Source organism: Strix aluco, chromosome 1 (assembly GCF_031877795.1).
Source record: "Strix aluco isolate bStrAlu1 chromosome 1, bStrAlu1.hap1, whole genome shotgun sequence".
In the NCBI taxonomy this organism is placed as follows: Eukaryota; Metazoa; Chordata; class Aves; order Strigiformes; family Strigidae; genus Strix; species Strix aluco.
In genome coordinates, this window is record NC_133931.1 from 51650756 (window position 1) to 51678348 (window position 27593).

Below are 27593 nucleotides of genomic sequence, written 5' to 3' on the forward strand. Positions count from 1 at the left end.
CTTTGGCCCCATTGTTTTGCCTGAGTCACCTCACTGTTGAAGTTCTCCTTCAGAAGTTGTGGTCCTTGAACTGTGTTCTCTTGTATTTTGAGAGAGAACAAAGTGACAGGGGTTGAAAGATGAGCCTGGTTAATTTGGACTTAGGTAAGAATTATGAAATGGTGCATATAAAGTAGCTAAATGCTGAACAATTGTCACATCCACTAAGTGGTCTGTTCTTAAAAATGTTGTCTTCCACCACAGTGTCAATGTATCCTGCCTCCAGGAAACTCAAGTCAATTTTTCGTTTCTTCATGGACCACAACTGCCAGAAACTTTACCTGCTGGAACCAGCTTTTTTCTTCTCCTGGATGCCAGCTGAGCTACCGCTGAGCCACTGCTGTGGGAAGTCATGGTCCACCTGTGAGGAGTTTGGAATTGCCTCCTCTCCTGCCTTTAGTCAAAGGTCCTGATTCTTCAAGGCAGTTATAGTAACAGTTCCTACCTGACCTGGCTACTGGCCCACCCACTGGCATCTCGCACTTGGGAAGAAGATAGACATAGGCAGATGCTGAGCTCTGTAGCTCTGTCCTTCCCAAGGAGCCAACTCCTTTTGTGCCAGATATATGTAGCAAACTGTCAGTTTGCTTGTTAAATTTGCCTCTTAAGTGTGACAATGAAAAGTATGGTCGTCTTATCTGGGTAATCAGCCTTCTCTGTCTCTTTATGGTAATTTCTGTTTCATGATCTCATAAGGGTTAGATGAGGTGAAGAATAACTTGGAATGCCAAAAGGCTAGCTCTTGCTGAGCTTAACGTAAGATGAAGTGTATTTTATTGCGGTATTTTACAGCGGCAGAGTGTTAGTACAGCTGGCTGCTCCCCAAAACTGGAAAGCGATACTTTTCAAATCAGATAGAAAAAATAATTCTTTAACCTGGTATACCATATTACTGGCCAGTAAAATTCAGGGCATCAAACAGAAGATAATACTGAGACAATTGACTGAGTAAGAGTAAAGAGAGGTATATATTTTTTACAGGTTCAGATCTGCTCAAAAGATTTCAGTGACTGGGTCGCTAGTAATTTCAGCAGAAGCAGATGTTATATGGAAGTCTTTCTAGGACATAAGTGGAAAGATTAATAAACTGCATGCCACGGGATATAAGTTTTGTATCAACTAAGGTCAAGATGCAAATCCCTCCTTTTCTCTGATCGACTGCAGACCTGCTGTGTTAGGGGAGGATCATAAAATATCCTGAATTCTCTACCATCGACAGATGTTGATTAAACAAACCTTTGGTCCACTTCAGTTGGTGTCCATGATCCTAATAAGTAGAATGCCTCAGTGATGTTCTTGTTGCTGTTGCAATGCTTACTCCATTACACAAATATTTAATAATTCATAAAATAAGAACAAGATGATGAATCACATTGCCCTGTCAACTTCTGAGCTCAGAGGTTTCAGGGGAGAGACTAAATGGCAGGAGGAGTTTAAGGCCTTTGCAGTAATGGGGCAGGCTGAAATGACAGAGGAAAAGTACAGTTAACCATTATAACGCGTGAAGCATTTACAGGAAACAGGAGGTGTTGGTTTGGTATAACCTGGAAATACAAATATTTCGGCTTTTGGACAAATATACATGCATTAACAGTCAATCTTGTAACAGCAAGAATGGACAAAGCGCTTCTTGGTAAAGTCAAAGAAAATCAAAGTTATTTGGCCTAAAGAAGCCTTCTTGTATCCCTTGTTAAATGACTTCTGTTGTCCTTGCTTGACAAAGCTTCAGCTGCGTGGATTGTGCCTCTCATTTGCAGAACTGACCTGAACAGATGCTATTAGTCTGGTGCATGTACGCACACCTGTTTGAGTCACGACGTATAGAGTTTCCATATCAGCAAAGCATGTTTTGGGGAGAACATACATGTATTGTACAGGGTTTTCCCTTTGTCTCCTTAATACAGAACTGGAACACTGAGAGTAGTGACAGTATCTGGATTATGTTTCCAGTGGTCACATTGAAGTAAAATATTTAAATATGAACAGAGATACTGTTAAAATTGAGTTCTGTACTATAACCGCTCTACACTTTATATGCTGAAGATTGGTGGCACTTCACCAGCTATCTCATTAGTCATAGGAAGGGGAAGTGTATGTTTTGGCCGTTATCTCCAGTAGCGGAGGGCAAATGCTTCTTGTTTTGGCTTTCTCTTTATTATGATAGAAAGTCTGATGTTTGTGTTTGAGTGAAGGTAGGGTGGAGTGGCTACTTGATGTTCAAAAAGAAATAGCTACCACAATTTTTAACCTAATCTAGTATTTTACAAGGGGCAAAGAGTTTTAGTTTTCTTTAAAAGTCTCAGGATATCTTTCACTTTTTTTAGGAAAGCAAAATGAGTTATAATGTGCTTGTAATAGTTTGGTCCTATCTCATCAGTGATGTATGTTTATGTATTTCTATGCTATATATAGTATATGTTTATATATATGAATGCATATATAGATACACATTGATAGATGTAGCCCTTTCTGAAAAGAAAGTCTTGTCTTGTTCATGTCTGATCGTTGTAAATATGACCACGATATCCGGCTTCTCATAAGAGAAGAATTTTCTTACACAAATTCTATTAATTACATTAATTAACCCACATAGCCTTCTTTACTTTCTGTACTTAACTGTTGTAAGGTGTCTCTGTAACATAAAATGCTGTATTTTTCTTTGTGGTGGCTCTTGTAAGGTTTAAAAAAAGAAAGAGACAATGCAGAACCAAGGAAATTAAGGTATTGCCAAGAATCAGAAAGGCTATCCATTAGCTATACGTTAAATCTTTGTATGGCTGAGAGCTGTAGGACAGGTGCCACGTACCTTGAAGAGGTGAAGGCAGAGGATTCTCTAGAAGTGATTCAGAGGCAAGAGTCAGATGGGCTTTTTTGAGCCCTTTCTGCGTTATAGGATGGGGCTAGGCACATTAGCTGGCTTCCAGAATGACCTAGTAACCACCGCTTCAGTATCCCCTAATGGCTCATTTTCTCCCACAGCCAAACTGCTAATGAGATGCATATGGTGCAAGAACAATAGCATGGCCACCTTTGTCTTATGAGGAATAAAAGAACGATGAAGTTAGACAACAGTTCAGCAGTTCTTTTGGCATTCACGTGGTGCTCATGGTTAAAAAATAGTTACTATAGCATATTAATCTGAAAGGATTATACATTAATCCTTGACAATGTATTAATTTGATAAAACAGGATGCTGAATGACTTCAAGGAAGCTGAAACAACCACCTATTGCTTCAGTCTCGCCCTTGCAGGATCAGCATCTTGGTTGTATTGGTCATCACATCCTGGAAACGAAAAGAACATACAAAAAACAGCGCTGAGAAAAATCTTCATAAATGTGGTAGAAAGCAGAGGGTGGATACCTAATTCTCTAAATACTGGAACTGCGTACGAGTATCTAGCATAGAAATGCAGAGGATTATCTGCCCTCTAAATGCATACCAGGGATAATCAAGAAATCTACTTTCTTATAGCAGCTGAAAAGCTGATATATAGAAATACTCCTTTGCAATACAGAAATCATCATTTTGGGTGTTGGTAAGGTAAAAAAAAACCCACCTGAAAATATCTGATGATTTTGCTAGCAGTGAGCATTTATACTGCTTCTGTTCTGAAAGCATCGCTGTTTGTGTTTCTTGTTTGAGCTACCCTCTCCCTCTTTTTTTAGTATGTTTTATGTTTTAAGTACAACATGTAGATGATTTCAAGCTGGGTAAGAAGTTAATTGCTATGAAAACTAGATAGATTCATTTGCACTAGAACTAAGTTTTATCATTAGGGATTTGACTGTGAAGGCATGTTTAAACACTGGCTGCTTTTGAGTCGCAATACACGAAACTAATTGTGTTCTTGAAGAACCCCAGGAATTTACCATCATTGTTTTAATAGTTCTCAAAAAAATAAAGAGGACTAATATATAAGGAAAGGGCAGAGGAGAGTGACCAAAACCTCCTTTGAGAAAAATGTGCTTTAGGGAAGCTGGAGATCTGTGCAGGCATTTAGGCAAATATGAAATAAAGGATCTCAAAGAAATTTACAGCAGCTTATAAAACTTCCGTGTGGCTGGATCAAAGCTGTGTGGATCATCAGGTTGCTGACTCTTGTCACTGTTGCCATGGTGCCATTGTTGCCATGGTGCCAGCATCACCAGGCTATACTTTAAGTAACAATGTGTGTGTCAGGGAGGGTTAAAGGGTTTTCTTCCTTCAGGAGAGCTGAGCAGAGTCCACCTGTGAGCAATGTGCACCTAAATATGCTGTAATGCACAAACTCATTGCACTGTCTGCTGATTTCATAGACTGACAGTTTCCACTTCATTCTGTCTGGGAATAAAAACCCTTAGGGCACGTCTGCACTTTGGTCAGGCTGTGAATGTAAGGCAGTGGACGTGCTCAAGTTAGCTTTAAACTAATGAGCGGAATTGACAGCAAAACCTGCTTTGCTTTCCCCCCTTCTCCAATGTATTTCACTTTGGATTGTTTCTTTCCCTTGTTTGGGCTGCTCAACTTTTCAGGAAGGCTAGTGGCATTGCTGTTTCCTTTGGGAAGAGCCATTATTTTAGTGGTTCAAGGCTAAAGGTTCATTATTTTCGTTGGGAAAAAGCTGCGTCTCTGCTTAAAATCCTTCCTTGTCGGTGGATTTATTAGTAGTGCTCCTTCAGGGGGCTACATTATCGCCTGAAACCATTAGGTTAAGCAGCATATTTTGTCTTGCCTTTGGATTGGTATCAACAGACTCTCAGAACAAAGTTGAAAACTCTCACAGGTCATTTCAATGTGTTGATTAATACAACTGAATCAGTATCTAGGGAAGGGAGGCTTTACAGGAGAGTTGGTCAGAGGAACTTTGCCCACATTTGCTGTATCTCTTTTAACCAGAGATTGGCTTTGATATTTTAAAGATGGTTTACAAGAAGCCTTTGAGCCTCTAGAAATGATCCAGAATGCACAGAAAGCCTTCTCGTTGCAATAGGCAATATGCTTGAAGGCTTCTAGGGAGGTTTTATTTCCACTGTAGATCATCCCCAAAGCTGACCTGAAATTAAACAGTTAATGCTAGTTGATTTTGGTCTGGTTCTGCTTGCAGGATTCATTCAGATACTGTGCAGGATGGAGGAGGTCTCCTGTGCACAGTATCTGCAGCTGTTAACAGTGCTATATTTTGATTGATGACCACCGGAGAAAAATAGTATTTCTTTTTTTCTCCATATTTTCTTTGTATTTAATTTTTCCCTGCCCTATTCACAAGCAATCGGGTTGTACTTGACTTTAGTTCTAGTCCCATCCTATCTTTTTTGTGAGGGAGGATGTGTACCATGTTTGTCACCTCTAGCAGGGATTTTTGCTGTCAACTTATGGCAGGTTTCCAGTGACTCTACCAGCCTTCCACAATCGATGAGCTTACTGATGGTCATTGGTGCCTCTTGTTGTTCGTTGCTGACTTTCTGCAGTTTGTGAAACTTCACAGTCAGCACCTGCTCTGTGAAGATCTCTCAAGTCTAGGTTATTTCAAAAAGGCTCGTCAGTACACACTGGACCACTTCAGTAAGGGTTTAGATGGGGGTTTAGACAGGATCTCTCAGTGTTCTTCCATGTATTTGGCTATCCCAGTCAATGCCTTGTTCATTTGTTTCTGTAGCTGCTGGATCTTTCTGAATCAAAGTATTCTTGCTAAGGTGCAAAGTTGTTACCCATCTGGCAATGTTTCATTGCCTTAAATTTGGATGCAGCAAAGCAGAGGAGAGCTAGGTAGAAATAGGTTGTAGTCCCGCTGAGATGAGAAATATATGTAAACAAGGAGGAGTGGTGTTAATAGCTTAGAAAATTCATGTGAAATAATACAGAAGGTGGCATTAAAAGATTAACTGTTCCTTTTTTTCCTATTCTGAAGTTTTTTGTTTCATTTTTGCTAGATTTTTCATACCTGACATAACATTTTGTGTGCACATATGTACATATGCTTACTCTCAAGTAGACATATATACAAAAGAGACATAACTGTGAAATCTGGGAAGTTATTTCAGTGGCTGTCCCTCAAGAAACAAAAGAGTATGTGTTGTTACTGACGTTTGCCTGCTGTAATTTTTGCCTTTTTGGTAGTGCTGGATTATCTTGATGTAGCTGTTTTCAGTGGCACTAACAGTGATCCATTTCCCTGGCGATTTTTGATGATTATCTTAGCAGCTGGTTAAAACATGCAGAAGAGGGACAAAACAAATATTATGTCTATAAAAAGCTTGACATTGCTTTAATTCCACCAGTAGAATGAAAACAAAGGTTACGTACATCAGAAGCTTTTTCCTGATGTTTTGAGAAGATGACCTGGTGATAAATAGAATGATTTATTTTGAACAGTGAGTGAACTTGATGAGCCGTTTCAAAACACTGTCTTTGGAAAAAATACGTGTTTTTCTAAGGACAGAGGTTTTGGCAGTTTGGGAAAGTGAGGTTACAAGGATTGGCTCTGTGTACACAAGCTAAGGAAAACTTTTGTAAAGTATTCTATGTTCACGTACAGCAAGAACTATGACATTTAACTTTCTAGCAGTTTAACAGTGAATCAGAGGAAACATACTTTTTATATGGTATGTACAAGTATAGTTGTAATATTAACAAATCATGGTCATGTCTGGGCTAAATCCCCCATATCTTTCCATTCCAGATAGGAAGATTAAGTCAGAATCTAAATTTTGAAAATGTCCTCATCTGTGTTCTTGGCTATATAAACAACATGTTCCTGAACACCTCAGAAATGCTGGATATTCAAGATCTACAGCCAGCTTTTTCAGCTTGAAAATCTTTCTCTAAAGTAATTGTAAAGTCAGGGATGGAAGGGATCAATGATAGCTTGGTCAAGAATGACGCATTTATCTAGCCAGTGCTGCCTGGTTTGAACTGATTGAGCATTGACACCGTAGAGGCAGTGGGATAACCACAGCTGGTCAGTGGAGAAGGCAAGGCAGCACAGAATGCAGAGTCCTGCATGTCTGTATCTCCCAGGATCCAAGTTTCTGCTTTGTCAATGACCAGGAACCCTTAGGATGCCATCTCCTGTCTTCAAGCCACATGTCAAACTTACCAGAATTTTCTGATGTTCTGTGGTCAAGAAATAGATCTAATAGGGAAGCTGGCTCAGCACTGATCTTGCCTGTTCTTAAGGTCCTTCAGCAAAGAATTCTCCAAACAGTCTTTGTTTTTTATTTCATTATCTAGAAAACTAAATTATTTTCTAAATTTTTTCTAATTTCTTAAAAACAACTTTTATGAAACAAATTTTTCTTTCTTATTTCAACATTTTTTCTTGTCTGACCATAATATGATTAGGAGAAAGGAGAGGATCATTCATGTCATAACTTGTGTAGTGGTCTGTCTATCGAAGTTCCTTGGGAGCTCTTTAAAGCTAGTGGTAATAGTGCCTCCCTCCACTCATGAATCACTAAAGCAAATTTACCAGTGCAGATGAATGGGAGCACATTCTTTCCTATGCCTCCTTTTTGCCCGTGCAAGGGTGATTTATGTGCTGGATTTGTCCCTGCGGTGCAACAAGTTCTTCTGCACATTAGGATATTTCTGCTTTATGAATCTTGGTCTGTTACTCAGCACTTCAACGATGGCATCATTTTTCTTGTTGCTGGTAATTCAGCCTGATGAGGAGCAAACTCTGGACCTGTGGAATTGACTCCCTTCTTCTGTTTGGATCCTGAAGTTGGGCACTGTGTTTTCCTTCAGAGCAGCTTATTAAATGTAAATGGCAATATAAGCAGTATGTAGGATATTGTATGGCATCCGGGCATGTCTTTGGTTCCCAGAATGATGGGAATGCCTGAAGTTTTCACCCTCTTTTGTGGGGAACTGAGTCTGGGAATCTTTTCTATCCAAGAAGTTTGAAACCACTGACTGTCCCACTTCTTGTGGGTTAATACTCAGCAGTCCCACATCCCTCTGCTTTGCCAGGCTGTGGTGTACCAGTACCCAAAGCTCAGCCTTTCAGACAGGCGTTTCACCAGTGAGGAAACACAGACTTTTTTTCCTCCTAAGTGGTTCCTCACGATCCTTCCTTAAAGCTTCACCATAGTTCATGTCTTATCAACTTCTGATGAGTTATCTTTGATGGTCATGATTTCTCTGATACACAAACCCTAGAGCTTTCGCATGTCCATGGTCATTAGGTACAATGAGTTCAGCCTCACTGGTTTCTGTTTCTGTGTTACAATAAGCAGGTCTTTCCTATCACTGAATCTTTTTGGTGCAAGGAAGGGTTTGAAAGGATTTCTCAGAAACAATTTCAGCTCAGATGGAATTGTATTGTTAAATGATGCTACACTTGGATTTTTTTCCTAATCACTGAAAGCTGTGTCAGAACTTTGTAGAAATGTTCACAGTACGAATGTTTTTTAAAATAGCTTTTGCAGTGCTGCCTGGTCACAGTTCCTTTAAGCCATTGTAGGCAGAGTCTGTGGAGCTATTCCTGTTTCTAAAATTGTTGGGGTTCAACCACCCAGTCTGTATCACTTGGTAGAATTAGTGACTGTATGTCAAAATCTTGGGGACCTTTGTTCAAAATGTGGTGGTTATAGCTAATTAAAATTTTCCTTTCCACCTTCTAGTTTTAAAGATTCGGCACCAAAATATATTTGGAAATCATTCACTTTAGTTTGCCCTTTTACTTGCTTTCTTTTGTCTTGCAAGCTCATTTCTTTTCCTAAGGTATCTGAATGCTTAGGAGGACAACTGTGATCTTTAAAGTGAAGAAAGAGAGATTACTGCACTTAGCCTGTTGTGGTTTTGGTTTTTTTAAAGGACATTCAGAACATCAATGTAGGTGCGGTTTTTTTAAAACTAAATGTGCACTTAAAACACTTTGGAAAATGCTGAAATGTACTTAAAGGAAAATTACCTTCTGAACTATGTCCCTAGACTTTAGATTCTTCCTCTGGAACAAATTATAAGATTAGCTTCCCTGAAAATTTGTTTTTCATTTTAAATGTATTCCTCTTTTAGATAAACAATCAAAGGTGGACATTTTAGCAATGTGTTTTCCTTTTGTTTTGTTTTGGGTTTTTTTCTTACACACGCTTACTTCATGTGCTCTTCCAACCCACATTTTGTTTCTCTTTGGTACAGAGAGACTCTTACATAATTTTTCAAAAATACAACAGTGTTCTGCTGTAATAGTCCAAAAGGCTACAGCCTTGCATTTTTGCAGAGGTTTGGGATGATTGCAGTAGAATGGTGTATTGTTTTTGATAAGGCCTGTTTTTGGAGGGTTCTTAAATGCCTGTTTCTCTGCTGTTGGCTTCTCCTCAAGTTTCTAATAAACAGGACTCTACAAGGGAGTGGGTGACACAACTTAAAGTTCTCTTCTCAAATACAGCACTTCAGTTTCTTTCAGGAGAACAGCTTAAAGAAAAGTATGCTCTGTAAATACCACAGCTGCCATCCCTCATTAGTTCCTGTTTACATGCTCAGTAATGAATATTGTATATTTTTATGTAATAAATTAACATTAGCCTAAGTGCAGTTAATTCTACAATCATTCACACTGATGTAAATGAGAAATAGTTTCTTGTAGGTCAGTGGAGCTGCTGCAAGGTGTATAAGAGCAGAGTCCAGCCTGCTAGAACAAGATGTGGATGTATTTTGGAAGGCTGCATTTGAACTGATGTATATCCAGCCTAGGAGCTGTATTTAGGTAAAGTGCATGAAAGATTCAGCTCCTGAATGGTTAACGCCACTGTTGGGAGTACGTGTCAGCTCACTCTGACTGCAAATGACTATGAGATAGGCCAAGGTATAACTTGAATGTGGACAGTTGCAATGCCATCTTCTTGAGTTCTGAAGAATAGCTCTGTTTGTGACTTGTCCTTCTCCTCTGTCAGTCTCTTTTGTGTGTGTCTGTTTAGTTGTATGTTTGCTTGTATGTATACATAGCAGGCTGTAGGAGTAGAGCTGATACATGTCCTTGATTTTCCCCTGGAGTGGGAGCTCACTTTTTCTGTTAGCTTCGAGTTTTACAGCATTGCCCATGTTGTACATTACTGTGGTAGGCAGTCTGCAAATACTTAGGTCAGATGAATGAACAGTTCATATCAGGAGGTATGTCTATGGTTGTATTGGTCCCAGCAATTTGATTGCTGTGCAAGAATGGAGTGGATCTGCAGTCTCGTGGTATCCTTCCTGGATCGAGTCCATCTCCTGCCTCATTCCCTCTGCAAGGTGCCTGTGCTATAGGCAAATGGAAAGCAGTCAGGGTGTGATTCATGGTAATGTCTAGGAAGACAAAAAAAACATCTGCGTGCCTGAATCTCCCTAAAGTAGAGAACATCCCCAAACAGGCCAGAGGAGGCACTCACTGTACAGTCCCTACTGAGCACCACCACTCCTGTGTGTCACTGACTGCCATTGCATGGTCTCATTGCTAGCTTTAGATTATTGTCCCCTCTCCAGCTAACTCTCCAAGTGGGGCTGGATAAGTGACGTACAACCATCTCTCCTTCATCTGCTGCCGCTCATGATCCTGCACTGATTACACTCCAGGCAGATTCAGAATCCTGCCTCTTAAAATGCAGCCATAACAAATGTAGTGGGTATTGAATACTAAGAAACTGTTAGTGCAAGCTCTTGTGCAGAGAGTCTACTCTAAAATGGCATTTGCTTCCCTACTGCACATGTAGTAGTGTTTTAACAAGTAATAGATTACAGAATTAATTTTCTGCTGCCTCCCCTGGGAGTCAACTAGACAAACAACGATTAGGAAATCTTAGCTGATAATTGTTTAAATGTTTTGTTTCTTAGTTTCATCTTTTTCCTTGGGCAATTTTGCATTATCCTAAATAGTTCCTTTCATTCCTCAGTGCTTGTGTTTCCCAAGTGTTTGTAAATCACTACCAGGTCTCCCTTTCCCACAGGCATTGCTTATCCTAACTGTTGACTGAAAATCAATCCCTCCATCTAATGACTTTGTCACTGTTCTCTGAACTCTTTCCATTTTACATTATCCATCTGGCAACAAAATGTCCAACACTGTGCGCAGGCTGCAGATGTGGTAGCTCCATAGCTGTTGAGGCAGGGATCTGTTACAAATCGGTGTGTGTCGGGATCTAGCTGTTTCTGGGATGAGTACTATGAAAATATAAAGTCATTTGCTCCTAGCTTCTCTGCCCAGGACACCTCAGTGTAATGAGAGATTTGTAATATAAACCTGCTGAAGTTGTGTTGTTTTTCTTTACCTCATACCCTATTCCTTTTTTTGGCTTTTCTACACCCACAAACACATCTCCTCAGAAATATAAGGCTTTTCAAGCCCGGGATCTGACTGCTCTCCCTAGTCTGCTGTCAGCAAATAAAAGCTAGCAGGTTGCCAGGCCAGGCCAGCTGGGATGTGTGATAAGGGACCCTCTGCTCTGGCTCCCTGCTCTGCCTCTGCTGTGTCCTGGCTTCTGTAGGAGTCAAAATTGAACTGCGATGCGTGACCGTCATACTGTTTTCTCCATTGGTTTCCCAGCGTAATGAGCAGCGTGTTTTGCATGTTCTTTCCCAGCAATATCCCACAGTCACGTTCCTGCCCTAAACTGGCTGCACAGCTCTTGTGTCCCTGTCTGCTGGGTCTTCTTCTGCTGTTTCTGGCCTGCCTCGCACTGGCCAGAGGGGAACGGAGGTGCCTGTATGTAGTCTCTGTACTTGCATTAGGAGGAAGGTTGGGCAGGAGTGTTTAGCAATGTCTCACTGTTTAGCATAGACTCAATGGGTTTCTCCTGTCCATTGACTATTTTAGGTACTGCATCTAATGGTTAAGGAAACAAAGGAAAAAAGAAAAGAAAAAGAATGTGACTGCACATGCAGAAATTTAAATTCAGTAAAAGTATTTCAGTTTTCATTTGTGAGATCACAAGTTCACAAAGTGGTTTTTTTTTCCTTTCAATTTAACAGGTTATCACTGCTAGCTTATCACCGTTCTTCTTTGTCATGACTGCCAATGTACTAACAATTTCCTGGTAAGTGCCTACGTGAGCTTTTTTCTTAACAGCAAAAATGAATTTCCACACGGTGCTTCATGTGGAAATACTTTTTAAATGTCAGGTTCTATTAGTGCCAGTAATATTTTGCATGTAAGGAGAACCAGGTGTGCAATGATGGATGCAGTATAGTAATACAAGTAGAAGAGTGTTTCTTCTGCCTCTGTGGGAGAACACAGACATTTTGGACATTAAGCCTCACCACAATTCACTCAGCATGTTTTACAGCTAGACAAATGGATGCAATAGGCGAATAAATGACCCATTCAGAGTCACGCTATAAATTAGTGGCAGAATTGGAAATAAAACACAGGAGTCATGGTTTGGTGACAGCATCTTTTTAACCAATAGAGTACATTCAAGTTTCCCTAACACAGTATGTACTGTGAATGCATAAAATGAAAACAGTAGAAATATAACAATAATAAACTTTTTCCAAAGCTATATCTGGCACCTAACCTGATTTTTCTGGGTAGTAAGATAAAGTATTGGGGTGCATACTGCTTTGGTCAAAGACAGTGTTTTCAGTCTGTGTTTGTATAGCACCCAGTGAAAGGGAATCCCAGCCCATGGCTGATGCTCCTAAATGCTTCTGCCATGCAAATAACAATTAGATAAGGGGTTAGGCATGTATCTCTGAGGATGGATTTGTTATTGGAAATAAAAATCTTCTTACTTTTGAAAAGCTTTAAGCTTCCTTTTTCCCCCTTACAGTTAGTTTGATTGCCATCCTAAAGATTCAGCTCTGCACTGAATGGATATGTGTATTCTTTTTCCAGGTGTGATAAAGTTACAGGAAGGAGAATCTCATTTTAAACTAGCCCCATATATATGTGTGAATATGCATCCCCATATGTATGTTAGGCGCATGTAATCTCAAGTACTAAAATAAGTCATGTATTTTTTTTAGCTCTAGGCATACTATTATGTGGCCTATGTGTGTAAGAGGCTAAACTAATGTCAATGCACCTACAACACTCCTAATCTAGGCCATTAATTTGCTGCTCTTCACCATGTTTTACATGTGTTTGTGCAGGTCTGTCATGTGCGTGCTAGAGGTAGGCTTTTATAATATGTATGTATTCACTGACACGTATACTAAAAAATCATGTGTACCTTTATTAATGTGAGCACATGGACCCATACATGCACACATACTACACGCCCTATATGCACTCAAAGTAATATAAATGATGAACACATCTGTACCTTTAAGAGCAACTTTGCTTTAGCCCTTGGGCCACTGTTACACTGTGATTGTCATAATTCAAAAAGATAACCATTTCTTTTATTTGTTTATATCTTTGAATTCTGTTATTGCTTGTGCATCAGCAGTGCTTTGGCTTATCAGAAAAGCTCTGGAAATAGTTTGTTAGATGATAGCAGCTGCAAAGCACTCATGAGATCATTAATCACTGAGTTTTTTAGTGTTGCTCCACTGTTGTCATGGACAATATCGTACGTTAATTTCTGAGTGACAGGCAAATGCAGTTAGCTGTCACCCCCCAATAAACAGAAGCTGGAGGATTGGCCAGATGGTAAATCAAAGGTTGGCATTTAGCCATGTTTTTTGCTCTGCTTCATCTTGAAGTTATAACAATGTTTCAATTGGCCTAGTAATCTGGATTGCATGGGCATGTGGATACCTGAGACTTCAAATCCTTCAGACAGGGATTCTTCTTCTCTGATGCAGGACATAGATATTAAAGAGTAATTTAGATGTGGGCACCTTTTTACAGAACAGGACTATGCCATTTACTATCTTTTGTACAGAATTGCCAGTCTAATTTTTAGAATGATAGATCAGACATAGGTTTCTTTTTTAAAGCCTCTATTAAAAATGTTGTGGAAAACAATTCATCTATAGAAATGAAAAAAAAAAAAATTGAGTCATTTCTAAGGTTCTGTTGGTTTTAGGTCTTCCTATATAAAGTGGTTTTTTTTTTTCTTTATGATGAAGAATACATTATCCAACCTTAGCTTCCAAAGGAGTTAATGCAGAGGGTATGTTTATAATTGGAGCTGAAATCTAGGCAAGACATGGGGGTTAACCTGCTCTAGAGAAAAGTGCTCAGAGGTTATTAGTGATTACAGGAGAACAGACTCATGTGTTTTAGATCTTTCTGAAAAGCTTGCAGCACTCGCAGCCCTTTGCTCCTTGTTGGTAGTTCCACACCCAAAGGTAGTCTGTCTCCACAGTGGACTGTCTGCAGACTGTCTGTAGCGTCTACTTTCCGGGGCTGTTTACTGTGTAATTATAAGATATTGTACTGTTGTTATACAATGTTTGTTCCTCTTGGGAACAAGGGCAATTATGTGATTTTTAAAACAGCTCACCAAAGCTAAGATTTAAGTGAATGTAATGCTATTAAAGACCAGAGAGCCTTCAGCTTTACATGCTTTTTTTTTCCCAAGAAAAAAACAACCCTCTTACAAATGAACTTAACAGAAGTTTGTTCTGTTTATAAAGTTCATTAAGAAGCTTTTTTGTTTCATAAGCTAACTCAGCCATGAGTCTAAAATGAAAGGTCAGTACACTCAGCTTTGCACTGTTGTAACAGGGGAGAAGAGTCGGTATCCTACCATATTCCTGTCAGCTATGAGAGATAGCAGAAGCGATTTGGGGATTATTAACTATTGCGTGGACTGAGTGGGTTGATAGCCTATTTCGGTGAATGGTTTTGTTTGTAAAACCATTCATCCTGATCTGGAGCCCTGCCTCTAGCCTGAGTGTTGGGGAGGAGCGTTAGTGCCGCCACTGCACTGTGAGCCACACAGGAAGGACACGCTTGGGCACATGTGCTGTTTCAGCTGGAGCAGGTTCTTTCACCAGGTTCCTCACAAAGAGAAGCAAACACGGGAATTTCTGCTGGACTCACCACACCAGGGGGACCTCCACAGAGCGAAATTCTTTTTCCCCATTTCCTCAGTCCCCAAAACCTAGGCTTTACATCTCCTCCTGACTTTGTCAAGTGGCAAGTTTTCTGGACACAACACAAACAGAAACTGCAAGGGAGAATAATTAACCTAATGAAGTTCAAACTCTCTTGCCTTTCCTATTCTTGCTAGTGTATGGCTGTGCATCTATTCTTGTAACTAGGTGCACCCTGCTCTATCTAGATTTCTGTCTGTGTATTTTCATGTGAATACCACCAGCCTTAAAATATAGGAAGGGTAGTTTCTGATGAGATCAGTTAAATAAGACATTTCTGGTTTCAGCCTTTTCTTAGCAAGACAAATGAAAAAAATCACCTGGGTTACTGTCTCTAGGTTGAAATGTGTTTAAACAAAATAATACCTTTCTCTTAATGTGCTGTTTGGCATTGTATCAAGTAGACGGACTTGCCTGATGCTAAAGTTGTGTTATACTTTGTTTACAGCCTTGTGATCAGTGGAGTTGGAGAAGCTTTGCTTGTTTACACTGAACGGACAGGCACGTAAAGAGGAACCAGATCTCACCAGCTGGAAAAGAGCTGACTTGCAGCCTAGAGACCCTGTCATGGATAAAATGCAGCAGCAGCAGGAATGAAGAAGTGCAACCAAACATGAGGAAAGAGACCTATTGTTCTTTATTAAGAAAGAAAAACTATGCTATTAATAGTGCTGGTAAGGGAGCAGCATAGTTGGCAGTATGGTTAGGAGCCTTTGCCTCAAAGCACAAAACAAACTATTTCTGATTGATGTGGTAAAGGAAAAACTGCACTGTCTCATGCTGATGGCTCTGTGTGAGAACCTCTCAGTAGCAGCTTCTTGCACAGGGAACTGAACTCAGGAAAAGCAGCATTCCCCACAGGATGCCCCCAGGTTTTTTGTTGGAAGCTGACAGCAGGTTGTACCAAACAATGTCAGAGCCCAGATCCTGCTATGAATGCAGGATCAGGAAGGATGAATTTTGTCTCCAACTGTTCTGTAAGCAGCAAGCTGCCACACACAGGTCTCTAGTCACGTCATCAGAACTGGCACGGTGACTGAGGCCATGGGGCTTCTGGAGATAATCCCCTTCTGGAACTGCGGCAGTCTGACAGCTTTGCAGAATGGGGAAATCAGCAATAAATCTCAGTATCTGTAGTGATTGCTCTTTGTGTATTTTTTTCCTCTCCCATTCTCCGAGATTTCTCTTAAAATCTGCAATTTTTGTCAGCTGGAGGGGGTGGAGGGACACATACTCTTCCCAGCAGTGGTTTGTCTCTTAAATTATTGCAAGAGGCAACAAAGATTATGAGCCTTGAATGAATGTCATAAAGAGTGTAAGGCAATTCATCTCAAGAGTTCTTAAAATAATTTCATTTCTGGTTGCTTAATGGCTGTTAGAAATTAGTCTTGATATATCAGTGCCTGAGAAAGCAATCTGTGTGAAAGTAATATTAAAGAATGACTTGATAATGTCGTGGGGAAGGTCTACATGGTAAAAGGAGCTTGATAACAAATCTTCAGTGAGGAGAAGGACTTGTCTCACATGACATTAGATATCTAAAGTTTATTCCCTTAATCTAAGTTGACAAATTTTCCTTCATAGTCAGTGGAAGGAGAGGAATGCCCTCACAGAGATGATTCGTCTTGAATAGATTGCTGTGTTAATATGACTGAAAGACCCTCTGGAAGTGCTTATCTCTCTGTAGATGGAAACCAGGTGACTAGTCTAGACAAGACACATGGCTTTTAGAAGCCTACGGTTAGCAGAGGCGTATCTGCTTCAATCTAACAAATTCCACCAGCTGGGTTTTAAAGTATGGCTATATTTTAAACGTCAAATAAAACACCATAGTTTAACAAAGAAGGTAAATTTTACAAAGAATTGCAGTCAATTTTATGACTGCAGAGTTTTAGGTAAAGATTAGTTGGTTTTCAGAAAAAAATGCTATAGTTTAAAAAAGAGAATTCAGAGAAGTACTCTGTCCTGTATTGTACCTGAGTTTATCCCAATTAATCGCAAGGGTTCTGTTTATACTGGCATGTTGTCCATGTATGTTGGGTCACGCTCTGGCTTGAGTTTGGACTGAGCCATTTTCTTGCCAGGTGGTAAAACTCAGGTTTGGGAAGAAAGGGGGTGAGAGGGACAAGCATGAAAAAAAAACCATGTGCTTGAACTTGAGCACTAGTCCTGAAACCACCATGAGCCACATGGCACAGGGAGTTGAGCCCATACTCAAGCCCAGTGAGCCAAAACACAGCCGGCCATGGCCCCTCATGGCCTTCCAGTCTGTAAATTCAGACAGTGCTGGCAGTGATGGCTGCAGCATGCTGGCCTTCCCCAGACAACTAGCTCTGCCAGCCAGTCATGGCAATACAGTAGGATCCTTGCTGTGCCACCTTTCTGTTGATTCTGAAATGACTAGTGACCCTGGGAGACCTCATGAGAGTCCCTGTGTGATAGCTGAGGTTTTGCAATCATAGCTGGAACCTTTGCTGTGGGAAAAGCTCATCGTGTACCTCTCTTGCATAACTTTCAAGGGTAGGCTGCAGTCTGGATTTTTTTCTTCCTCTCTCTTGTCTGTGCTGTTCATAGCAATGTACCAAAACCCAGAACACCCCGTTTGCTTTCTTGCTGGTGGTCTCAGCGGAAAGCCAGTGGCCAAATCAGCAGCCAGGGTTGCTGTAGAATTTTAATTGCAGGGGGTGTGCTTGGGGCAGCTGGAGGAAGGTTGTTTGGCTGCAACAGGCCTTACGTTGTCTGGGCTCTGGGAGAAATCAGCCTCTGCAGCTGCTGAATTAGTATCTCCCTGCATAGTAAGTGCACTACCTTTTTATTTAACTTCATGCATGTTAAACAACAGTGAGCCGTTTGCATCTGCTTTCATTTTTGTGCCCTAGTGCAATGTGCTTTTCTAAGCAATGTGCGTTTCTAAGACTCTGCTTGATGTAAATAAAATACTGCAGGTTTAAATTGATTTGACACATAAATCAAGGAAGCAGAGTTAACAGTGGGGTTGGGCTGCTCTGTCAAACATGGCTGGGAAGAAAAAACACCCTCTGAACCAACCTGACCTGCTTCAGGTGAGGATGAATCTTGCAGACCAGCACGAGGCTTGTCAGTCTTGCTGAAGACTTGAAGTAGGGTGGAAGTGAAGCTTGAGGGCCTTCAAAATCCGTCTGTGCATATTCAGAGCTGTCTCAAGGTGCTAAAGGCATGGGTTGGCTTCCTTCTTCCTCAGGCCATGGCAGAGGTGACAGCAGAGCTGGGAGTCTGGTGTGGCAGCCGCCCCTGTGGGAGGGCCTACGAGCAAAGGGGTGCTTAAGCGTTGTTACCCGTGAGCCATTGGAGCCCTGCTGTAGGGGAAGAGATTGTGGAGAGAGAGCCCTTTGGAGGGCTTCTGGCTGTTGGAACAGTGGTGCCTTTGTCAATGCATGTGTGCTAGGGTGGGGATGTCAGCCTGGAAATGGTGAGCTGCAGCAGTTGAAAAGCCCTGAGATGGCATCTCAGCTGGCAGTTCAGAGCAGGCCTGCCGTACAAATCTAAAGGTGAGCCATGGGAGGGCACCTACGGGAGGACCCTGGGCCCCCACTGCTGCCCTTGGGAAGGGGTGCATTCCCACCAGCAGCACCCAGGGGAGAGGGGACACAGAGAGACACTGGTTGGGCTCCATGGGCCCAGCAGCAAGCAGCCCCAGACCGGGAGGCGATTACAGCAGAGGGGAAACGTGGGGAGGAGAGGCAAGTACTGGCCGCTTGTGGAGGCTGGTGACTGGAGGGGATGGGGCAGAGCAAACCTCATGATTTCCTGAGGAAGCAGCAGCCTGATCTTTAATTCAGCCCTGCGTCAGAAGGGGGGATAGTGCGTGGTAAAAAACACACTTCAGGGTTGTTAAAATGATCTTGGAAGCAGGAAACCTCAGAAATTCAAGCTTAAGATGTCTCTTGCAAGACTAGTGAACAATTATGTTCAGTAATTTAGAGAACGAATATGCAAAGGTGGATTATTTATATCTAATTGACCTTTTTTCCAGTTAGTCAAAGATACAAACACACAGCTCTGAGGAAGAAGTTCCTTTACGTTGCAAAGATGCAATGACACCAATTAATGCCTGAATGCAAAGCAATGGATCTGTAACTCAACTGGTAGAAGAACCTGTGGTTTTGTCAGTATCTGTCATTTGATAAACTTACCGTCTGAAGGCTCCCCAGTTCTTGGGCCATCAGCACATGGGGTGAGAGAGAGAAATTGGAGTTTGCTGGTCTTTCTGAGAGGCAGCATATCCCTGGAGGCTGTCCCATCACGTTTTCACATCCACTGGTTTTGAATCAAACCACTCTGACAGAGATGGTCCTGAATCATGTAATATCTTTTTGATTTTACCTTGCTTGCACTTTTATTTTCCAAATGTCTTTTTTTTTTCCTTCCACAGTAATTGGTTTGGGGCAAGGCTTGTATTATCTGCTGCAGAAGCATGAGTCAGGCATGTGGCTGGCCTTTGTGATAAAGAGCCTCTACTTAAAGCCAAGTGCCATCGGAAGAAGACTGAAATAGTAAAGCTGCTGGATGTTGACTACAAGTGGCTTACTAAAATGCAGCCAACAGAGAGGCTGTTTCTAAACAATCTTCTGGATCTGGCAGCTGTGACATAGCTTCCAGCAGCAAATGTTATTAAATTAATTAAATGAACCTGATGCTTACCACTGAAGCAATTCTGTTGTTGCTTATTGCTGCGTGGCTGTTGTGCTTCATGTTGGAAGAGAATCTATGCCAATCCTTCAGTACCAGTTTAACACTGAAGCTGAAAATCTGCAGAGCAAGTTATCGTAGCTTTTTAAATTATTTTTAAATAAAGCAATGGACCTATTAAAATGCTTGGTAAGGGATACAGTTCTGATTTACTATTACTCTTTTAAACACCTATGTCCAAGTTGGTGGATGAGTGTATATATATTTATGTTCTTGTTTCCCATCCTCAAACAAGAAGATCTAAAGAATTCAAGAAATGTGATGTCAACGTAGGACATGTTTTGAAAAGGATGCTTTTATTAAGCATTGTAGAAAAGTTAGTTGCTGGGAGCTGCACCAAGTGCTGAGGAAAAGTTTCCTTCAGCTTTGTTTTACCTGTAAGCTAAAGGAGATGGTGAGGTGAAGAAAACTCCATGGCAAATTGTCTTGCCCAGAGCAGAAACTGAATGAACAGCTTTCAAACAGATCATCTGCTACTGTAAACCAGGCAACAGGCTCAGTGTGAAACTTTAATCCTGTTCCAGAGGATAGACACAGGGACAGGCTCATTTTATTTGAAAAGAAGGCGTGGGTGAGAGGAAGGAGATTGGGGGCAGGACGGAAAAAAATTGAGGCCAAAATACTTTTGTACCAGGCGATAAAATGGGATGAGATTCGCTTCTGAAAAATGTGTTGCTTATTCATATTTTTTTTTTATTAGGGTATATTATAAATACATGTCTCTTTAGTCCCAAAAAGGAATTAGAGGAGCCCATGAAGGTTGTGTCACCATTTCCATATTGATTGTCTGGTTTGAGAAGCTTAACCTTTTTTTAACTGTGCTTTGAAAGTGACATTGTGTAAGCCTTAATTTCTACTAGAAAATGGACTATTTTTTGGAAGAATGCTGGTGAAAAAGTTGTGCTATCTTGTCCTGTTCTTGATCACCAAGGTGACTGGGGTGGGGAGTGTATCTTCTCCTTACTATCTGTGATGGGAAGCAGTCACACAGTGTTCTTCTACCTTTTAATAAACATCTTGGCTTCCAGAATAGGTGGAGGTAGCCAGTTGGCATGTTAAGTTCTTGATTTGATGGTATACAAAATCTCTTTGAAAACCACACTGAGAGCATGCTTAGTATATTTTGTCTTATGCTCTGTCATTAAGATTTAAAAACATATAGCTCAGAACTTCTTTGCCAGCTTGTTGCCTGTATAGAGAAGAATATAGTAAAATGGGTGCGAGCCTCTTAACACTCCTGCCTGGCAATGGATGAAATCCCATAACTGCATTCACAGACATGACTGTAGGAGACACTGCCTAATGTCAAGAACTGAGAGTGCCCAAGCTTTTCTTCCTGTCCCATACCTTTCATGACTCCCCACAAACATCATTTTGAGAGGGAGGCAAACTTGCACTTTCACAGATGAGACTGATGAAGAGGTGGTTGCTCTACCCTAAGACTTATGTTGGTTCAAGTACTTGTGGGTCAGTACACCTTGGGAAGTAGACATAAGGCCCATTTTCCTGTAGGAGTTTGATCCCTGTTTATACTTCTGATTTCTGTACGCACTGCTGATGAGGAAAGCTGGTGCACCAACAAGTTTGTTTATGATGGAGTTGCAGGCATCCAGTGCCTTGCGATACTGTGTAAGAACAGTGCCTGCCTGAGGCGAGCTGACTGAATAAAACAAGCCTCCAGCACAACCCCTTCAAAACTGATAAGGAGAAGGGTTGATGTTGTTCAGAGGATATGGATATTCAAATTGAGAAACTAGTAGTTTGGAGTTAAGCTCATTAGGCAAAGATGGAAAGGAAGGGTGGAGAGCTGGGAATGCCATTTGCCGTGCCTAAGCACAGGAGTAGTATCACTAACACCAGATAGATTAACAAGAGGGTTAAAGTTTCTGGTAAGAGCACTATGGTTCAAACATGAAGTTGTTCTTAAGCAGAAATGTTTTGGAGACTTGCGAATGCCCACTGCAAGAACTATGCTGCTGTAATTAGCAGTCACATCGCAAAAGCAGAAAGCATTCGTTGTCTGGGGTGGGAAACACCGCAAGGCAAATATTTCGCAGACCTTCCTTTGAAAGCTGTGGAGACTAAGTCAGTCTGGCTAATCACCCCCTCTAGCCCTGGCTGGAGATGGGAACCAGAAAGGATTTTTGCTGTTTCTCTGTCATGCACTTTCTGGGACACCAAGGGGTGAGTTTTGGCTTCAAACAAGGCATGGAAAACTCTCAAGGCGTCACCTCTCCCTTACTGATGCCTAGAAATCAGTCTGGTCTTTGCCTTCTCAGGGGAGGGCTCCCTGTGCCTCCGTGCCAGTGACCTCCGTAAGTTCACAAGTTGTCAAATAAAGTTCATTCAGGTTAGAGCAGTCAGAAGAAATTTTAATTGAGACCCTCCATCCCCATGAGTCTGCAACCCTGCAGGCAGTCCAATGCCAGCAAAAAGACTGTCAGCATGTTGCCAGTGTTGCTCGGTGTGATCAGACCTTACAGTGAGTTTCTTCACTTCGGCTGAATAACAGAAATGCCAACCCCATTTTGGTGTCACTGGAGATCAAGCTAGAGGTAAAGTTGTATGTGACTCTGCAGGCATTGCCCTGGATCTCGCTTGCCAGCAGTTTGAATGACCCAGTCTACTTGTGTAGTTCGTGGAGGACACCCCGATACCTGTAGTGTGAGAGACACAATAAATTTTAGCAGGCAGAAATAAACAGCATCCAAGTTCTTCTCTTTGCCATCCTGCTTCTGGCTTTTGCACTGCTGAACACTGAGATCTGCAAATCGCTCCAGTGATGGCTACTCCAAAAATGGAGTTGAACTTTCGTTCAAGCATTATGCTCCTTCAGGGCAAAGTTAATTGTTTTCTCTCATTTAATGTCTCCAGTTATATTCAAAGAATTAGGATGTAGGATAGACACAGAAGCTAAAAATTTCAGCAAGGCAGCTTTTATTTCTTTATTATACTTGTCTGTTCATACTGTCTTCAGCATGGGTGCTCCTTGGGCGTATTATTGATGATGAATAAGAACAGACTGTGCAGAGATTAATACAGATGGTTGTAGCCTCAAGACTTGATGAGCTGTAACCAAAGAAAATAAATCTCTACTTTCAAGGAGAGCCTTACACAACAGAATTTCATGTGGCTCAGCTGTATTCAAAGTGGAATATTAAAATTGCTGAGCAAAGAATTGAATGGCTTGTGTTGTGAATAGCTGTGTTGTATGGGTAAGTTGCTTACTGCAGCCTCTCAGATGGAAAAAACTCAACTATATTGTTTTCTTTTGGGTTAAAAGAAACAAACAAACCCATAAAACAAACCCTCTGTGATTCAGAAATCTTTGGCGAAAAGCAGTGTAGTTCACCAGAGCAAATGCTAAATTACAAAGGCAGCACCACTGTAAATTTTGACAGAGACATCCTTAACCTGCTGCTACAGAAATTGGCATAAAAGATAGAAAATAACTTCCCCTTTCCCTTCAAAAATCTCTCTCATGTTTTTTTACTTTTCTTGTTTCTGAAAACATGACACAAGGGCACCATTCTGGTTCTCTTTGAAACCATGGAAAGTCAGTTTTAAAGGGGTAAATGCAGTGGAAAACAGCCGAGATGATTGTGCAAACTCTTGCTGCCAGCATCTGTGGCTTCAGCAGCCCATAGCAAAATGGGGAGAGTTTTCTACACTAGAGGAAGCTTGGGTCTATTACGGTGTTCTGCACAGTGAATTAATGAATCACATCTTTTTTTGAAATTATGCAAATTAAATCTGCTTATCAATCAATCATAATACTCTATTCACTTTGTATGGTCTTCAGGCTAGATACAGCTCCCTTAAACAGATGGTTCTGCCGATGGGAATGTCTTAGGCTGTGACTTCAGCTAGGAGGAGGAAAATAATGGAATATAATACTGCAGCAGCTCCCAGTCCACTTAGTCATTTCATCCAAAGGTAAAGACTGGAGGGGTTTTGCAAGTGGTTCTGTTTTTTAGGGAAAAGAGAGAAGGGAACATACTCTTAAAGAGCCAATGTCTGTCATGTTGGTCTCTGAGAGATTTCATGAACTCACTTCATGACAAATTCTTTCATAGGCTGTAGATTCAGCTATCTTGCCTTAATAGGAAGGTACAAAGTACTCTGAAATATTTTTGACCACTCCAAAAATATATTCCTGCTATAGAATTCTATCATCATTTTCCATGTGATGGTTTAAAAACAAACAATAAAGCAAGACCATGGCATGAGATTTCAGCTGGAGCATTCTTTAAGGTTTTGAGTTTGGGGTTTTTTTTTGGTGTGGGATCTATTAAGTTTCCATGTCATCATACTGGTTTCATCTCCTCCTATATTCTATAGTAGTCCTATACAAACAGGCATAGTTAAAGTTGTGCTAAAAATAAAGATTTATTTTACTTTATTGCTACACTGTTAATTGCAAAAAAAATAATAGGAAGACAGTATTGTTATTAAATCAATCAATCGGTTTAAGAACTGCAATTCTGCTTGTTTTTTCAGCTTCTTATTTGTCTGTTTTTCCCCTTAAGAATCCCATTGCTAGGATCTAAGCGCAGTTGCACTTTGAAGTCTGTTCACTGATTTACTGTCTTCTGCTCTGCAGACAGCAGCAACCCAGGTGTAGATGAGTTTCCATGTGCCTTGATGGGCTTCTCCAATGTCTGATCAGGTGTTCAGTAAAGGCTACTACCATGACTTCTTCCGTCTACTCAGCTGCTTATTTTGATGAAACTAGAGAATGATGCCCCTGAGGTTCCTATCACTTTCTTAAATCTAGTGATGAGTACAAAAGCGAGCAGGGGAGGCCCAAGTGTTATCAGATATGTCTCAGATCTTTAAGAAATTAAGGAGAGAGTAACTTGGATGGTTAGCAAATTTAGTGTCACAGTGATAGATGTCCTATCGTATATGTTCAAAAGATCCATTTTGCAAAGTGTCTGAACTTCCTGCTGGTGAGGAATATTTCAGTTTCTTAGCCCTGTGGCCTTGCAGACTTTCATGCTACCCTCCTTTATCTTTCTAAGAATCTGCTTTGGGTCACAGATTGACATTTCTTTAATATTTGTCTGTAATAATTGTACTGCCACCATCAATTAAATTCACCAGATATTTTTCTTCCTGGCCTCCTGCAGCTTTAATCTGAAACTTTCCATTTTCCTGTCCATGGACACCATCACAGCCTGAACAGAGTCCAATTTTCCATTAATGGACACAGCAGGCTTTTAAAATAAATCAGATGAAGGGTGGAGTCTGCAGCTCCGGATGCACCGTGTGAAAGAGTCAGCCAGACCCAACTCCCAGCACCACACCAGCTTCTTTCTGCTTATCTTTGTGTTTATTGAAATAATAAAAGGTGAACTGAAAGGAAGAAAAAAAAACCAAAAAACAAAAAAGGAAAAAAAGACACCTAAACAGCATCAGTCAAGCATAAAGCACCTAACAAGGAATAAAAGAGGAAACAGGATCTCCTAGTTCTTAATCCATCTACATGATCCATAATTTAAACTGCGATATCTGAAATGTTCCTTAGAGAGTACATCTGAATGCAACACCTTGTATGCTCTACTGACTGGTAGAGGTCTACTATTTCTCAGGTTAGAGGAAAGTGGGTACTGGATGAAAAAAAAAAGTAGTTTTTTCTTCTATGCAGGTTGTTGTCTTAATTCAACTTCAATCTGTACAGAAATAGGATGATATACAGGTCACCCTGGAAGACAGATGGCAGCTGATGGAGTCTTGGATTCAGAAAACATTAATGAACCTCTCGGGCTGTCATGGTTGATGAGCATTGCAGTTCTGTTGTTGGCTTTGTGTGCATTGTAATTTTTGCCCACGGAAACACCCCAGATGCTGATTGGTGTCAAGTCTCTGCTGCTCGTTGGAGGACATTTCAAGCACTCTGTGCTTTTGAAAGATGAGCATGTAAATGCTCTGGGATTGCTTATAAGCTTGAGTTGGTCTAGTTTTGGCTAGAAAAAATGCACACAACTAGAAGAGACTGAAATTGGAACAACCTACTGATGTTTGGAAATGTGTTGGACTTTGTCCATCTGAAAATAACTAAATCCTGTTTAGATGTTTCGTTAAAATGCTTGTGCTCCATGAGGAGCTACAGTGCAGTTAGTTTGTGGGTTACATCATGGGAGATCAGAGCACAGACTGAGCCCTCTTTGAATAGCTCACTTTTGACCTTGAAGGCAGAAAGAAGGTTGCTAATGACTGCGTATCAACCATGCTGTTCAGCACCCTTTAATCCTCTCACAACTGGTGGGAGAAGGAAGGTCCTTCTCTTAAGAAGACATGATGATGATGATGAAGATGATGATGTTGATGAATGGGTAGTCATTGCTTCAATTCTCCTTTCTTTAGGTGGGTATGTCTTTAACATGCCTCAGTTCTCCCTTTTCCTCTAGGGATGCTCACATGGACAATTGTAGTGATGGCCCCTTGCTTCCCTTCTTGTCAGTGCTATGGGTTTCCTTCTAAAGGAAAGCTGAATGGGTGGTGGGTGGGTGCACAGCCAAGTCTTACCTCAACATGCAACCAAGAGGTAGCCAATGTATACAGGTGGGAAACAGGCCCACCAGGCACTCCTGCCCTGCACTGAAGACAGAGCTAATACTTTTCCCAATGAAAAAAGGACAGCACGTAGCAGTTAATCAACAGGAGTCAATTGCCTTGCAGGCTGTGCTCTCATCCACAAATGTGGGACGGCATGAGGAAGGTGTCTGGGCCTCTGGTTAGGGGCCTTCATACACGCGCTGTACTGCAGGGACATCCAGCTGCCAGCAAGTGGGGAGGGGCTGGGGAAACAGCATGCTCTAGACCGTTAATCCAACTCGGATGCTAACACTTCAGTCATTTTTGCTCTGAGAGGGATGAGAGCAGTTTAGAAATAAAAGCCTTTTATCCATCTTTTTTAAAACTTTACAGCTACTATGTTTCTAAATTAGGTTTCTATCTTTTTTAACAAAAAACCCAAAACAATCAGGCTTCTTCAGTTGCAGCAGAAAATACCATCGGAAACCACAGACTCCCATTGTTTTCTGCATATTTATAATTTCATGAACCCTTCCTCCTTTACACAGCATGTCAAACTGTTCAGCTCTGCAATTCTTCTGAATCTATTCCTGGTGCATTATCTTCCCTCCCCATCCATGGTGGCTGTTTAGTCAAGCCCATGGTGAGGTGTGGAGGGGTGGGGGAGGCCATCACGCATGTGCTGGTTTGCCAGCTGGGCGCTGCCACATGTGCTCCTTGCAAGAAGTGGGGAGCAGACCAGCACATAACGTGTCTCTTGCGCTTACAGTTTGGTAAGTTTGCTTTTTTTTTAGCACTCTATAAATATGTTGAGATTTGCCATCTTACCTGCTTTTTATTTTAATTTGTGTGTATATGATGATTGGCTAAGTGTGAGAAAAAGAGAAAGAGCTGAGACCTGGGAATTCCCAGGGGTTCCTAATACACAAACAGATGGGCAAAAATTTAGGGACCAGACTGGGGACCCTTTTGTCTTCTGGTGTGAGAGACCAAATGTTGATGCTGCGCCCGCCATTCTTGTGCTGCAACACAGTGCTTTTGTCCTTTGTAAAAACCCAGCACAGTGCAGCCATGTGGGCAACATAAATAATTGGTGTGGCAACAGTGGAGAAACAGGTGGCTTGAGGTAGTCTAGATATCTCCAGACCTTTCCTTGCTGTAAGGCTTCAGCCTCTACAGGTGCTGAAGAAAAGCTTGTCTAAAACTCAGTCAAAAAACTAAAAGAAAATTCCAGTATTCCCTCTCCTAAATCAATAAACAGAATCCATTCCTGGTGAACCTGTCACTGTGTGTGAACACAGGGGATTTAATACTGGTTTGCAAATAAACCCTTCTGCCTCT

The 27593-nt window shown here is 41.1% G+C and overlaps 1 protein-coding gene across 5 annotated transcripts in view; it reads left to right on the forward strand.

Annotated features, from left to right (window-relative positions):
- The window catches only part of TMEM241 (transmembrane protein 241), a 61068-nt gene extending 41397 nt beyond the window's left edge, over positions 1-19671 (forward strand). For 2 of the 5 annotated variants that reach the window (XR_012622800.1, XR_012622808.1), the window contains exons 14-16: positions 244-445; positions 11967-12031; positions 15433-15498. Coding sequence is in view for 3 of the 5 variants with exons in the window: in XM_074820794.1 (XP_074676895.1) it covers positions 11967-12031; positions 15433-15493 (126 nt within the window). In the remaining 2 variants the exon portion in view is untranslated. Of the gene's footprint in view, positions 1-243; positions 446-11966; positions 12032-15432 lie in introns of all 5 variants that reach the window. The other 3 variants (XM_074820794.1, XM_074820801.1, XM_074820807.1) reach the window with 2 other exon arrangements.
- The last annotated feature ends 7922 nt before the right edge of the window (positions 19672-27593 follow it).